Raw genomic sequence first — 16501 nt, forward strand, 5'->3', positions numbered from 1 at the left:
AGAAGTATATACTTTGTAGAAGGTTGTTTGTCTTAACAAGGTTAATAAAAAAATTATTTCTTAATATTTACATTTTTTCAGTTTAGTTTTTGATCCATTTATTAATTTTTAGACAAGTTTTGTATTTAACTTAAGGGGTTTAGGTACAAATAAATTTTGCTGATTGATAAACCTTAAAAGACCAAGCAATCTTGAAAAAGTAAGTAAAATTAATAAAATTACTTTTTACTTAAAAGTAATGTTTAATTATTAAAACACTAAATTTAAGACCAATAAAATAATAGTTTGTTAAGTTTTGACAAAAAAAGTTGTCCTCAAAAAATACGAATTGTCGGTTTTCGCTGTAGCGAGCGCTATTCTTCTAACACTTTTGAAGAGTCTCGTGTTACTAAACTTTTTCTAACACACCGGCAGACCGACCGTGTTAGATTTGCTATAAAAGGGCGTTTTTGTGTTTTTACGAAATTTTAGTAGTTTTTAATTAATAACAACATCGAAAATGGATGGGCAACAAGTTGAAGAGGTAAAATTTTAATTTATGATTCATTTTTCAATTGTTTTTAAGGGATTTTTAAACGTTTTTTTTAAAAAATAAACGTTATTATTTATTAAGTGCTTTCTAATTGCCTAAACAGTTAAATGTGTTAAAATTATCTAGATTTAAAACAACTGTTGTGAAAATATTTAAAATCTAAATTACTAGAAATTTGTCAAATTTTGTTACAAAATATATGGTCGTATGCATTAAGTAAAAAATGTGTTAAAATATAGATGCAAAATACAAAACTTTAAGTATATGCAAAAAAGACAATTTTTTCAAGATTGTTTGAACCTGGAAAAAAACTTTTAATATTACATTTTAATTTATTTAAGCTGGTAAAATGTGTCATAAAATTGAAGCAACTTTTACTGCCTTAATAAATATTGATTGCGCACAAGCTAGTTTTTATTTTAAATAAAAACTTCGGAGTATAGTTTACTTAAATGATTATCTGAAAGTAAATATCAATTACGCAACTTTTTTTTATTGTCACATAAATTAAAATGTCATTCCAATGTAAATACACCTTCTCTAATTCTTAATGCATTCTTTGGAACAAGAAATATTGGTGTTTGAATTTTGGAAGGTATTATGCAATTTACTTGGAAATGGTTGTATTTGTTGATTTTAATTCCTAGTTACTGTTTTTGTGTGTTAAGTATGGGTATGATTTGGGATTAAGAAAACCTGTTTGTAACAGGAAAAGCTTGTTTGATGGATTGCTTTCAGTTTGGCATAATTCACTAAACATAACAACTTTTTGGTTTTAATTCAGTTTTTTGTTTAAAAAAAAATATGTTAACAACAAAAAGAAAAATATATGTTAGATCTGCTAAGCTTTTAAAAACACATTTTTATAACAATGTGTTTTATTTGGATATAAGATGGTTTAATTTATATTTTTTCTGTAGTTTTTAATAACTTTCAGTTTGGTATTTCAAAGGTCATTGCCCTAACCGCAAAGGTATTAAGAAACTATTAAAATGTTGTTAAATGAAATGGATTTCTTTTTACAATTTTCCATTCTCTTTTCAAATACGCCATGCATGTCGAAATATTCGTCACCGTTTTGCTCGTTCTCTCACTTCTCTTCCCTTTTTCTCTCCGCGAAAGGGCGTGATTTTTGCTTGTAAATTTCCATGCCCGGCCGGTCTGACGTTGCGATTTTAGAACTCCGCTAATTCGCCGGCACTTGATATAAATAACTTTCCGTTCTCGTTAAGTATATAATTAAAATATCGCGCGTAAATTACGTTTACGTATTTCTAATTATGGCGAAACACAATGGCTTCGTTTTTTCCGTAGATTTATAATCTTGAATAATTGTTTATTTATTAAATTACACCGAATTTTAATTGCTTTGTCCGCATTTTTAAACAATAGATCGCCACTAAAAAAACGGGTCAGTTGTTTAAACAAATATTTTTTTTAAATCACGTATTTATCGAGTTTTTTTTGCGCACGAAGCAAGTGCGGCGATGCATGTGTTTTCCACATCTGAAGAACGTTAATTGGTAAAGTTACCTTCGTAATTGAAACACTAAAAAATTGCTACACCAGCTTAAAAATATTTATTTTTTTGGCAAGGTTGGTTCATTACAAAAGGCCATTTTTAGTAATACGCCGGCGGCTCGTGTAAGGTCATATAGATAGACATATTGATAAGGCTTAATACTGGTAAGTCTTTACTAACCGGTCGATATCTTCTTTCGCTAAGTTAAAATAGCATATGCATGCCGGTCACGTGACTGGTCACGTGATATCCTTAACGACCGTAAAGTGTCGAGGTATTGAAGTGCGTTAAAGTTTGTGGCTGCGTGGCGTTGGTTTATCGTCCTTAGTTGTAATTGTCATAGTTAAATTGTATTTAATAACTTGTTAAAAGCGTAACTAATTTTCAACATGCAATTTTGTGTTGTAAAATAGAAATTTTAATTATCTTTTTATACCATTTAACTTAAACAAATGAAAATACATTTAGAAAATGATATAATTTCACTTTGAGTGTGATACAATCTTGGAATACTTGATAAAACCCTTTAAAATTCCTTTAATTTTATCTTAGCTCAAACTGTTACTAACATTGTCACATATATGGGACTTTTGCATTCCAAGAGTTGTGTGCTGTTTTAGATGGCATGTATTGTATAACAGAAGGGTTCACAAAAGCTCACGTTTTATAGTTAACTTTATTTGTAACATTATCTTTTTTTCCTAAGGGTCTATAGGGTAAGTAGTAGGTTACAATACACTTCGTTCTTTAATTTTGGACTGGCCAATTTCTTATGCTTTGCCCTGGCCCTGTATAAGAATGGTTCAACAATTTTGTATTTGTGTTATGTTGGTCATTTTGTAAAGGGTGTTTGATGTTAAAATAAATAGCCTTAGATTTTAAAGTTTTTGGGAAAATACCCTTACGATATAACATAACATTAAAGGAATTTATATAAAATAACTTTAAATAATAAAAAAAATTCATGTGCAAAATTGGAATCGAATATTTTTGGAGAAATACTATAATAACTTACGTCAAAAACAAAATTATATATTTGTGTATGCTGCATAATAGACATATATTAACTTAATATAGGTTAGTTAAAACTATTCGAAAAAAACTGCGCAGAAATATTTTGTATTTCCTGTATATATTATTAAACTTTAATATAGGTCGCTGGTATAATATGTTGTTTATATTTTACTTTATTACAATAAAAATCTAGGTAGTTTAATTTATTTTAATAATAGCAATATATATTACAATTAATTAGTATTTAAATTAGCAAGTATTATTAATTAAGTTAGGGGTTGGTTGAATGTTATTTAAATAGATTTGATTTTTAATTTTGTTAAATTTGTGATAATGAATGTTAAGTTATAAATGCTGTTTTTGTATATTGACCCCTTTGTTATCTGGGGTTAACTCCACAACTCTTACTAAGGTTTAATTTTTCAAGGTGACTTGAAGAACATGTTACTAGCGCTTTATTTGCAGATCGTTTCCAGCGGTAAATTTACCAGCGCTTCATATTTTAAGTACACATTACCATGCTTTTACCGGGTTGAAACCTTTATTTAACGTGGCTCTGTAAATATTGGTTAACAAACAATTTTTTTACAAGTTATCGTCCACTTTTTGCTTCTTTTTTGCGTAGAAATGCAGCGTAATCATATTATGGTGGTTTATAAAAGCGATATTGCATAACTTTGATAAGAAGTCGTTAAGTTTTACCACAGGTTTTAGGCATCACGCTGTCGCAGGGTATTTATTTTAGAAAAAAAGGAATAAAAAAGGACAGAAATTTAACAACTTTTTTAATTTTAAGTGAATTACATTAAAAAAATACCTTAAAGAATTTTTGCAAAAATTTTCCCCAAAAATAATTTTTTAAAACCCCCTGAAATTTAACCCAGCTAACCTACGTTGCTTTACTATTTCTGTTTAAGTTTTGCCCTTGAGTTAATATTCTTCCACTCCATTAGAATATGACCTTTACAAGTATGTTTAACGAATACTTACATGATATATGCCGCAGAATTCCAAAAAATCATGTATATTACCATCCTTACAATGTTATATTCGACCGCCTATTTATTTAAACTGTTGTTATTGATAACATTTTTCTTCTTGGAAATTCACCTACATATAAAATAGAATATTTTATTTTAAATATATTTCTCATTAGTAAAATTTAAGTTTAAGATAGTATGCTTGTTTATTAGATAGCTTAATAAGTTTCGCTTATTTATTAGCGGTATTTTTAGCAGAGATTATGAAGTATTGATATTAAATTTTCAGTAAGAAGTTGCAAAACAAGTTATTTTTAAACTGAAAAAAATTAATTTATTAAGTCATATACATACTTAAAAGATGTGCAAAAATAATACATTTACGTCTATTTCTACAAAACGGTAATTTTTTTATTGCGCGTAATTTTTTGTTAAATCATAACATTCGAAATTTGTTTTCGAATATCGTATATATTCGTCACGTAAAATTTGTTACCGTATTTTTATATTTTGCGCGCCAGTGGCTATTTAAAAAAAGCCGGCTCATTGTTAGAATTCACGCTCGGTTTAACATCAGTTTAAATTCAACATGGTATTAGATTAAGTTATCGATCTTTCTTTATTATTTTGCTTTAAGGACAAATGTTGTGTATAGCAACGGGTACTATGTAAACTTAAGTTTGTTTTATATAAGTTAATATTCCATTGAATATATAAAAACGATTTTTTTAAACTTATATTTGTAGTTTTTATTAGAAAATGGAAAATAACACAATTATTTAAAAATAACTTTATTTTTTCTTAGTAATTTTTATTAATTTTCTCTTTAATGTGCGGTTGTTTTCTACGAAATATCCACGATAGAAACTTAACTTTATTTTTGTATTACAAGCCACACAATCTTATACTTATTCCTTATTCTTGTATTATTAAACTCGGGTTTTGTTTTCCAAAAATGGGAGTATGAAATAAATAATTGGATCATTGAAAAATGAAAAAAATGGGACGTTTTTGTCCTAAATACCGCGATAAAGTTAAACTATTAATTTATTTTTTTTGGGGGGGGGACATTTGCCAGCATTATCACTACGTAAAAAAATTCTTAAATTTTTCCGTTGTTGAACACTGAGTTCAAAGTTATAACCAAGGTTACATTGTAGGATGTTGTACTTGTATTATCATGCTTGTAAATGCTGATCACTTGTCGGATTTAGAAAGGATGTTTGTTTTAGTAATTCGGGACTTCGGAACCGAATAATTCTTGTTCCAGCTGCCTGTTTTACGATATTTTAACGATGACAAGGCGACAATTACTTCTTTTTTATGAACTGATTTACGGATATCGCACTAAGCTATAACAATACAAATATTGCTTGCTAAGAATTAAAATGGAAAATTTACGAGTGATTTTTATATTAAAAGGATAACGTAATGTATTTGCCTTTGATTAACGTTAGTAGGGGGTAATAAGTAATTATCGTTCTCTATATTACAACGTGCCGGTGTATTTCGCAAGAAAATAATGTTTGTGCTAAGTAAACTTTAGGTAATTATTAACCAACTAAACTGCGTCTTTTAAACCTAAATTAAACATAAAAGCCCGCCCTATACTATTTAAAATTTAACTGCAAAGTATATTAAATTTTTTAGCAGCATTTCTAACCCATTATAACCAAGATTTTTTTAATTTTGGTAATTTGCTTATTTTTTTGCTTGTAAATGTGTTTTTGTACACTAGTGTATATTACATAAGCTTTATTTATTTGTTAGTATGTAGTTTGATCACATATTGAATTGCATTAGGAAAATGCCAGTTTCACTTATGTTGCTGTAGTATTTATGTTTAATTAAACATCTGTCTTTTTCGTCAAAAAAATCGACAAGTCAATTAAAATTTCTTATTAGCTTCACCAACACAACACAATTCATTTTAACGGCATTGAAAATCTGACTGTTTTTGGTTTAAAATTAATATATTGTACTGAAACACAAAATAATATTGAAAATATAGATCTAATTGGTATTTAGTTTTTTTTTGGCAATTTAAATAACTTTATGTAACCACTTTTAACCATTTTGCATTGGCAATTAAATATTCTAAAATTAAACGGTTCTTATTTTAGTTTTGTTTTATTGCAAATTGGATAAAATATTTTCATGTTATAGTTCAAGGTTTAACTGGGTTCAAAATAAGTTGAATCCTAATTGAATTTTGTGGGAAGTGCGAACACATATTAGGTGATAACAGTTGGCCTTGCTTTTATTATTATCACTTCAACGAAATTAGGAAATTATTAATTAACCCCCTGAATATTATCACAAACCGTTTAAATTTCTAATAAGTGCGATACTTAAAAAAAGTAAAATCGGCTTTTTGCATCGAGGATAAATTAAAAAATTAAAAAAGTAGAATAATTATTCGATTTTTTTGCAAAGACTTCTACGTTAACGGATTTTATTAAGTAAATTAACTTTAAAATGCGGTCTATTGTTTATAATAATTTCTATTTTTCGTTGTTTTAAAGCTGGTGTAATTGCACCACTAAATTTCACTGCATCCGCGTTTTGAATAATTGATCAGCATCGACGTATTTTTTGCACATAATTAAACGTTTTATTTAGCGAGAATAAAAAGTAATTCGTGCATTTTACGTATTTTTTGCACGTAAAATATACCAAGCAAAGTTGGGTAAAAATGCTTGTTTTAGGCAATAACGCAACATTAAAAATCCTACTCTTAAATTCGAATGTTCAGTTTCTCAAAATCGTTAAAAAAATTCAAAAAAAGTTTTTAATTATATTTATCGACGTTTCCTATATTTAGAACACAATCCAATCAATAAGTTGTGTAATGTACGCTACTTTCAATAACACGTATACCTACCAGTTCCCCAGGCAATACTGTTAATCAATATGATAATTGTTATTAGGGCTTATAGTACACGCATTTTGCAGTATCGTTTAAATGCATGATACCGTTTAGCTGCTATTGTTCGCAAGTTCTTATTAGGGTTAAGCTTTTTTGTGTTAAAGTAAATTATGCGAATTTGTAATCAGGCGGTCAACCGGACTGCCCTTAATTCCCAATTTGACAGCCGCTACTTGGTTTCTTCGCGGGTTATCGATTTTTTCTCCTTTTTCTTTTTTTCGATTTTTTGTACGACGGTTGCTTGTTTAATATGCATATACTTTGCGGTTAGAAATCTTATAGCTTCGCGGGTATGCAGTAAGGATCATATACTACTAATGTAATTGATTTAAATACATAGTTTTACAATCTAATGTGATTAAATTTATTTACTAAGATATTTCAGAACAGTCTTAGAATCTACCTAAGAGAAAGTGAAGTTCAATTTTATGGCAGTTATATATCACATATACGTGTCAAAATTTTAAGAAGTTGTTTTGTCTAGAGTTGGGTATATATTTTTGTACTCCTTTATATAGTTAGTAATTTACCCAAAATATACTTTACAATAGTATGTAGACAGTAGGCTATATTCAAACCCTGACATTTAAAATAGCCTATAAATAATATATGAATTGTTACCTTATGATAGAAAATACCTCCTCGTTTTAATAATTTATAGAAAAAGCTTGTTAGAAGGCAATAAAATTAGTCCAACTTGGTGTTGGAATAATGAGGGCATCAATTAAAAATGTTTTATAATCAAGGCATTACTTTTAAACAATAAAAAAGGAGTAACTGCAAAAAATGCTTCCAAAAAAATATATATTTGCTATCGCTTTGAGATGCTTTTTTTAAAATTATAAATTCTTTTAATTTTTTTTTTAGACTACCTTTCAAGGTAAAGAGGAAACTGAGGTTTTAGTTGTTGATAAAAAGAGCAAAAAGGAAAAGATGGCTTCCAAAAAGAACAAGGACAAGAAAGATATGGATGATCTGAAGAAGGAATTGGAGATGGACGAACATTCAATCTCGTTGGAAGAACTTTGTTCAAAATTGGGAACAGATTTGAACCGGGTAAATTTAGCGTTAAAATATATATAAGTCATTTAAAAAACATGCATACTTTTCAGCTTTAATTTAACTAAATATCACAAAAGATCAATTTTACTTATTTATTTTTCTTTTGAATAAAACTCAAATTATTTTTAATAGGGTTTGACTACTAGCCAAGCTAAAGAATATTTAGAACGTGATGGTTTAAACGCTTTGACCCCCCCTAAAACCACCCCTGAGTGGATCAAGTTTTGCAAGAACTTGTTTGGAGGGTTCTCAACTCTGTTGTGGATTGGAGCTATTCTTTGTTTTATTGCTTTCACTTTAGAAGCAACAAGAAAAGAAGATCCAAACATGGACAATGTAAATAAAGAATTTTTTAAAATTTAAATAAGAAATTTTGATTCTGTTGTTTTTTTTTAAAAGAATAACTAAAGATAATTGTTTATTTCATAATTATTTATGTAATTAGCGTAAAAACCTGTAATTATTTAAATATTTAAGATGTTTATTTAAATTTTCTGTTTTTTAGTTATACCTTGGAATTGTATTAGCGCTTGTCGTTATTATTACCGGGTGCTTTCAATATTACCAAGAATCAAAAAGTTCAAAAATTATGGAATCGTTTAAAAACATGGTACCCCAGGTAAGAATGAATCATTTTTATAGTTGACTGATTTTTCAAGTTTTATGTACTACACATTGTAACTGTAAATTAAACCTGTGTATTCAAAGGCATTTTCCTTGCAAATTATAGGTTATTATAAATTGTTGGATATATTTTGGGAATTATATGAATTTTTTCACATAATATGAAGCTTATATTTATTATTATTAGTATAAACAAGTTAAAGTTGATATAAATGGAATATAAAAGTGTTTTTGTCTTTTGTATTAAATAGGTTTAATTGTTTTTTCAACTCACAAGTATTTTTTCTAAGTCAGCTTTTATTTTATTATAACATTTTGTTTTTCTAGCATGCCCTTGTTGTAAGAGATGGAGAAAAATCTCAAATTCTGGCACAAAACCTTGTTGTTGGTGACGTAGTGGAAGTTAAAGGAGGAGACAGAATTCCGGCAGATTTAAGAATTTTGTCTGCATCAGGAATGAAAGTAAGATTAATTTAAAATATCTTGATAAAAAAATAACTTTTAACAGAACCTTAAAATTGGTAAAATATATTTTAACAGTGGTAAATATATTTCAATCAACTTTTACTAAGTAATATCTAAAGTACCATTTTATTTACAAATTAAAAATTGTTTATGTTATTTAAATTATTAAAAGATCAATTTGTAAAATTACTTGTTTATTTTAAAGGTTGACAACTCATCTTTAACTGGAGAATCCGAGCCCCAAAGCAGAAGCCCAGATTGTACCAATGACAATCCAATTGAAACGAGGAATATCGCTTTTTTCTCTACTAACTGTGTTGAAGGTTCGAAAAAATAGAAATCTAAAAGAAATATTTAAATAAATTTAATTTTTAAAACTTTTTAACATAAATAAGTATCTAAAGTAAAAGTTTATTTGAGTTTTAGAACTATAAACTATTTTTAACTTACTTTAGAAATTTTTAAGAGTTTCTTTATTATTTAGATGTTGAAAGTTTATGTATAGAAATAGAAATTAGCCTAAAGTCTCCTAAAAGCAAATCTCGTAAGAAAAAAAGGTAAATGGAGTTTTCAGTTAGCTAAAATTTTCAAATTTTTATATTAGTTAGAAAATTTTAAATTTCAGGATTTAGAAAATTTAAATTAATGTTGCACAATAAAAACAGTAACAGGTCAATCAAACCAGAAAGTTTATAAACAATAGACAAGTTACATTAAACAGGCAACAAAAGGGAGTAAAGCTTTAAAAAGCAGACTTAAATATTAAACCACTAACGCTGTATTTTAGGGTCCGCAAGAGGCGTTGTAATAAAATGTGGAGATGATACTGTCATGGGACGTATTGCCTCGTTGGCCTCAGGTTTGGATATTGGGGACACTCCAATTGCCCAAGAAATTGAACATTTTATCCATATTATCTCAGGTACAAGTTAGCAATGACTTGGTGGTCAATAAATGTTGCTTACTTGGTGCTGGGGCTGATTATTTACACCTTGCTTCACTTCTTTAGTTTGCATGATTCTACACTCTTAATTTTCACCAACTTTCAGCGAAAATTCTAAGCTTTTCTATTCTTGATTTCACACAAAGACAATTTTTAGTTTCAGTTTTTTGTTGAGATTTTTGCAGAAATAAAATTATCTGGTTAGTGTTTATGACAAGGGTAAATTAGATTGACAGAAAAAACAGTTAGAGTAAGAAGTTAGAACAAAGGAGTTAGTATAAGAAATAAATTGCAAAGTTAATTTATAATAAACTAGAATATTTTTAAGACCCTTACAAATAAAGTTAAACTTAAAATCTTAGGCTCTGCCCGTACAATGGTTATAAGATGTGGTGACCAAACTGTAATGGGAAGAATTGCCAACTTAGCTTCTAGTTTACAAACCGGTGAAACACCAATCGCCAGAGAAATCGAACATTTTATTCACGTGGTTTCAGGTTAAAAAAATAAATAAGCGTTTGTCCAGTGAAAAAATGCACGCAAATTTTAAGACAGTTGTCTGTTTGTTGAGTTTAAATTTGTTTTGTCCTAGAATAAGTCTCCAGACACTTTGTTTTAGTATTTGACTACACAGAAAAAGTTTGTTTTAAATGTTTAGGAAAAGTTTGTACTGTAAAGCACACAATGTAGTATTTCAGTGTATTGTCTTTTGCATGTTTACTTCATTTCTTATAATCTCATTTCGTCTTTTACTAATATTTACATCCATGCATGTAGTTGTTTTACTAACTATTGTTTACAGTTATTGTTGTATATGGCCATTGGGCATGTTATATCTAACCACAGGCACTAATAAATGCATGTTTGTTTTATGTAATAGCAATAATCTAGGTGCTTAACTTAAAAATTATGTTTTTAAAACCTGTTAAAAAATCTTATTAAAACTATTTTTAAATTTAATTTGAATGCTGTTATTACATATAACTATTATTGCTTGACTAACAATGTAATTCAATTTTAATTTTAACTGTCAGCCCCAATTACATATGTAATTTATAAAACTTAAAACTGTAATCATGTATAAGATATATTGATTACAAAAAATGTTATTGATTATTTTAAATTAGTTTTTTTGGGCCTTGATATTTCTCCAGAGGCAAATTGTAAAGTTTACAAACATTTTAATGTTAAAATACCTGTAAAGGCAAGACCATTATAAAGCATGTGCATGTAAAAATATATATACTCCAAATAAACTGCTTAGGTTTATATTAATGATAACAAAATAAATTTTAGGAGTTGCTGTATTTCTTGGTGTAACCTTTTTTATTATTTCCTTGGCTCTTAACTACACTCCACTTGATGCTACTGTTTTCTTAATTGGAATTATTGTTGCTAATGTACCAGAAGGTCTTCTTGCTACAGTCACGGTAAGTTTTTTTTTAAAGGTTTTAAGTTATCCCCAATGCAAAGACATCTTTTTTAAAGAAAAATTTCTACATTATAAAAAGATCAAGATTTTTTTTGATAATAGAACTGCTTTTTTGGTACCTTACTTATTGTGTTGTTGTTAGGTATGTCTTACCCTTACTGCAAAGCGAATGGCTCGCAAGAACTGTTTGGTGAAGAACTTGGAAGCGGTAGAAACCCTTGGATCAACCTCAACTATTTGCTCGGATAAAACTGGAACTTTGACCCAGAACAGAATGACTGTTGCTCACATGTGGTTTGATAATACTATTGTGGAAGCTGACACAACAGAAGATCAATCTGGTAAGAAAAGAATCTTTTGAAAAAGAAAATATTTTATTTACTTTGCATTTTATTAAATGAAATTCATTTTTTGTAGGTGCTTCTTTTGATACCAAATCTGAAACATGGGTTGCACTTTCACGAGTTGCGTTGCTATGCAACAGAGCTACTTTCTTACAAGGACAAGAAAGTGTTCCAGTGCTTAAAAGAAATTGTGCTGGTAAGTAAAACCTGATTGATTTTTGTGGCACAGATATTGATTTCTATGACCTTTAAAATAATTGAATTTTTGCAACTAAGAACACTTAAAAAAAGCCCTAATCTGTTTTACAAATTAAAAGAAAAATAATAGTCCGGTGTACTCTAAAATTTTTAATGCAGCTTAAATATAAATCTTTAACGCTTCACATTAAAAAAAATATTACTAAAAATTTGATTAAATGATATACATATATTTATTATTTTTTGTTTATATCAGGTGATGCATCTGAATCTGCTTTGTTAAAATGTGTTGAATTATCGTTGGGAGATGTTGAAAGTAGAAGAAAGAGAAATGCTAAGCTGGTGGAAATTCCGTTTAACTCCATGAACAAATACCAGGTAAATTAGACTTTTTTTTTTAAATTTAATATTAAATGAATCTTGCAAAAGAAATACATTTTTTAGTAAATATTTTTTATAATTCCTGTACTTGACCATAATTTGATTATTCATGGACCAAATATTTTCTTTAAAGGTTTCCATCCACGAGACTGAAGACCCCAATGACAAACGTCATCTGGTTGTAATCAAGGGTGCACCAGAAAGAATCTTGGATCGTTGCAACAAGATAATGAACAAGGGACAAGTTGAACACATGACACCAGACTGGAGAAATGATTTCGAAACTGCTTACGCAGAATTGGGAGGTCTTGGAGAACGTGTATTGGGTAAATTTTAATTTTGAGCTTTTTTTTATCACCTTTTAATATTTTGCTAACATCTGTTTTGTAATAACTTTATATTAAGGCATTATAAAGAAATGTTTAAAAATCTGTATTTTTGAAGAGTCATTTCCAAGAATATTGTGCAGATATATATGATATAGTGTCACTTCTTTATTTATATATTTTTTATTCTTTAGGATTTGCTCATGAGTACTTACCAACTGAGGAGTTTCCACCTGGTTTCAAATTCGACGCTGAGGATGTCAACTTCCCCCTTGAAAACCTGACTTTTGTTGGACTTATGGCCATGATTGATCCACCTAGGGCTGCTGTGCCTGATGCTGTTGGAAAATGCAGAAGTGCTGGAATTAAGGTAAAACTAAAAAAAATCTTTTTTAGCTGTTTTTAGCCTGGGTCTTTTATAGAAAAAAAAATATGTGTTGTTAGAAATACATTTATGTATTAAAGTCTTAACTTTTATTATTATTAAGGTAATTATGGTGACTGGTGACCATCCCATCACAGCAAAAGCTATTGCAAAAGGAGTTGGAATTATCTCAGAAGGAAATGAAACTGTTGATGACATTGCTGCTCGTTTGAACATCTCTGTGGAAGATGTTGACCCAAGGTAAGTTAGATTTCTGGTGAACATAGTTACTTGTAAACTAGCCCACGGCCTTTTTAGCATGTTTGGTAAACCATTTTTTGTCATTTAGACAAGCCAAGGCAGCTGTGGTCCATGGATCTCAGTTGAATACTTTATCAGAGGAACAACTTGATGACATCGTGAAATATCACACAGAAATTGTGTTTGCCCGCACCTCACCCCAACAAAAACTTATCATTGTGGAGAGTTGTCAACGTCAGGTAAGAAAATTTTTTAGTCAAGTTACAATCAAATTAATAAAATTTTCTTGGGTTTCAAATTAAATATTTATTTTCCTATAGGGTGCTATTGTAGCTGTAACTGGTGATGGTGTAAATGATTCACCTGCTTTGAAACGAGCTGACATTGGCGTTGCCATGGGAATTGCTGGAAGTGATGTGTCAAAACAAGCTGCTGACATGATTTTGCTTGACGACAACTTTGCCTCAATTGTTACTGGTGTAGAAGAAGGTACACAATTATTTATAATCAATGTAAAAAAAATACTGTGCATGTGTTTGTAAACCATATGTAATGATTTTGTATTTTTAAAGGACGTTTGATCTTTGACAACTTGAAGAAATCAATCGCTTATACTTTGACCTCAAACATTCCTGAAATTACTCCTTTCCTTATCTTTATTTTGGCTGATGTCCCCCTTCCACTTGGAACTGTCACCATTCTTTGCATTGATTTGGGAACTGACTTGGTAATTTTTTAGTAGTCAATACAACCAATAAGAATAAATTGAATTTATAAAACATGTTTAGTTCTTTTTATTTTAAAGTAATCCAGTTTATTGAGAAATTTCTTAATTTTTTTTATTTTTCGTAGTTGCCAGCTATCTCTCTTGCATACGAACAAGCTGAAAGTGACATCATGAAACGACAACCTCGTGACCCCAAGAAAGATCGATTGGTCAACGAGCGTCTTATTTCTTTGGCTTATGGACAAATTGGTAAGCTATCAACATTTGCCTTTAAATAAAAGCAAGCCTTACTCAGGTTTAATAAAACATAGATTTATAACCTATTTATTATTTAAGGTATGATCCAAGCCTTGGCTGGATTCGTGAACTACTTTGTCATTATGATGATGAATGGTTTTGTTCCAAGCTTGCTTCTTGGACTTCGTGTACCATGGGACGACAAATCAAACAATGGTGTTGTAGATTCATATGGACAAGAATGGGTTAGGACTGTTTATATTAAACTAATTAAGTGCTAAGCATACTTTTGTGTTGTTGTATATAAAAAAAGAGAAATTTTAATACAATTTTATATGATATGATTTAATCAAATTTGTTTTCTGTTTTATATAGTCTTATGGCCAGAGAAAGATAATTGAGTACACTTGCCACACTGCTTTCTTTACTTCAATTGTGATTGTGCAGTGGGCTGATCTTCTTATCAGTAAAACTCGACGTCTCTCCATCTTCCAACAGGGAATGAAGTAAGTTCAATAAAATTCCAGTATTCTAAGCCTATTAATACTTGTTTTGGTATATATTTAATTAGAATGTTAATAAAGGTTTTTGTCATTTTTAATTCATTTTAAATTGTCTTCAAAAATGTTAACTGATAACATGAACTTCTTGTTTTTAGGAATAAGGTTTTGATTGCTGGTTTGTTTGAGGAAACAGCTTTGGCAACTTTCTTGTCTTATTGCCCTGGAATGGATGCAGCTTTAAGGATGTACCCATTGGAATGGGAATGGTGGTTGGTTCCCATGCCATTTTCACTCATTATTTGGCTTTATGATGAAACTAGAAAATATCTTATCAGAAGATATCCAGGAGGTAAACATTTTTTTTGCGTAAAAAAATTTAAATATGTCACTTTTCAAATTAAAGTTGAATAATGATTGCTTTTTAAAATTAAGATCATTAATTTAAATTAGTTTTATTGATATCTTACCCAAGAGACATGAAAACCATATTGAAGAAATCATTTTTAATTAATTTTATTTTTTAGGTTGGGCCGAACGAGAAACTTATTATTAAGTTGTGTTTTCGTCATTTTTTCCCTTGTCATGGTACAACGCACACACAACTCTCCTATAGCAGACGTGCACCTTTCGTCAACATGAAAAAATAAAAACAACAAATTCTGGTGCTTGATTTTATAAAATTTTTACAGTTAATAATTAGTACTTTTACGCTTTGGTGCTGAAAAAATTTCTTAGCAATTCGTTTTTTCTACATTTTTATTTATTATTACAGCACGTTTATGTGAAAATTTAAAAAACACTGTCGTAGTGGTTTTTGTCAGAATATAACACAGTTAAAATATGCATTTTATTGGAAGTTCCTTGGTAACTTAAGCTCTTTTAACCCATAAATTTATGACTGTTTTTTTAGACAATTCGCGCTTGAAATGTGTTTATTATCGTTAACAGCTTCGTTTTTAATTTTATGTTTCTATTAAATGTTTGGTCTGTTTTATAAAACCATTAAATTTAATTTGTATTTAAGATGTGGCCAACATAACATTTGTTATGTTTGTGTTTTGTGTGATTTTTAAACAATAAACTGTGCACAGCTTTTTTTTTATGTGGCCAAGGCTTACATTTCTCAAAATATAACAGTTTTTTTTACTACTTAATTGCTATCTGGCTTTTTATTTAGTGTGCACGCTCTGCTTAAGGAATTGTGTGTGTGTGTGTGTGTGTTTAAATCATGTTTTAACGTTTTATTAAATCGCGTTTACTTCATGCATTTCATGACAAATGCCCAGAACTAATACATACAGTTTTAACTTAAGTTTACCTTTTAACAGGCTAGTGAAATAAAATAAATTTTTCCAACTTCAAAAAACAAATTTTGCTTTGGTTGTGTATTCTTGTTATACAATGTAATGAAATAAATGAAACATAATAAATTTCTGTTGGACAAGTTGTGTTAGTGCAAGAATTACTAGGTTGTCAAAATTAAATTAATTCAAAGGATTTAATTTGCGATTATTGTGATTCTTTGCGGTCAGTACCAATGGTGTGCTAAATAGCCCGACTACGGATCGCCCGTTGAAATAGAGGCTTGCGAAACAGAGTCTTCTAGGGCAAAACTTATAAAATTGTTGGAGTTTTGAGTACAAATACTAGGGCGCAT

General features: G+C 29.1%; 1 protein-coding gene across 1 annotated transcript; it reads left to right on the forward strand.

Moving 5' to 3' along the window:
- Positions 1-386: 386 nt before the first annotated feature.
- LOC145752443 (sodium/potassium-transporting ATPase subunit alpha-3-like) lies at positions 387-15941 on the forward strand. Its single transcript, XM_082568731.1, has 22 exons — positions 387-523; positions 7845-8033; positions 8172-8375; positions 8545-8658; positions 8991-9125; positions 9334-9451; positions 9916-10050; positions 11368-11501; positions 11646-11844; positions 11921-12043; positions 12302-12423; positions 12560-12752; positions 12947-13122; positions 13241-13377; positions 13466-13616; positions 13698-13866; positions 13950-14104; positions 14230-14353; positions 14441-14586; positions 14717-14847; positions 15000-15193; positions 15369-15941. Exons 1-22 carry the CDS (start codon positions 500-502, stop codon positions 15395-15397), a joined length of 3102 nt encoding a protein of 1033 aa, XP_082424857.1. The 5' UTR covers positions 387-499; the 3' UTR covers positions 15398-15941.
- The last annotated feature ends 560 nt before the right edge of the window (positions 15942-16501 follow it).

The sequence above is a fragment of the Corella eumyota genome, chromosome 5 (assembly GCF_963082875.1).
Source record: "Corella eumyota chromosome 5, kaCorEumy4.1, whole genome shotgun sequence".
In the NCBI taxonomy this organism is placed as follows: Eukaryota; Metazoa; Chordata; class Ascidiacea; order Phlebobranchia; family Corellidae; genus Corella; species Corella eumyota.

Coding starts and splice junctions, on each gene's coding strand:
- LOC145752443 (XM_082568731.1), top strand. CDS start 500: ATGGATGGGCAACAAGTTGAAGAG. Junction 524..7,844: donor ATGGGCAACAAGTTGAAGAG/GTAAAATTTTAA, acceptor TTTTTTTTTTAG/ACTACCTTTCAAGGTAAAGA. Junction 12,424..12,559: donor ACTCCATGAACAAATACCAG/GTAAATTAGACT, acceptor TTTTCTTTAAAG/GTTTCCATCCACGAGACTGA.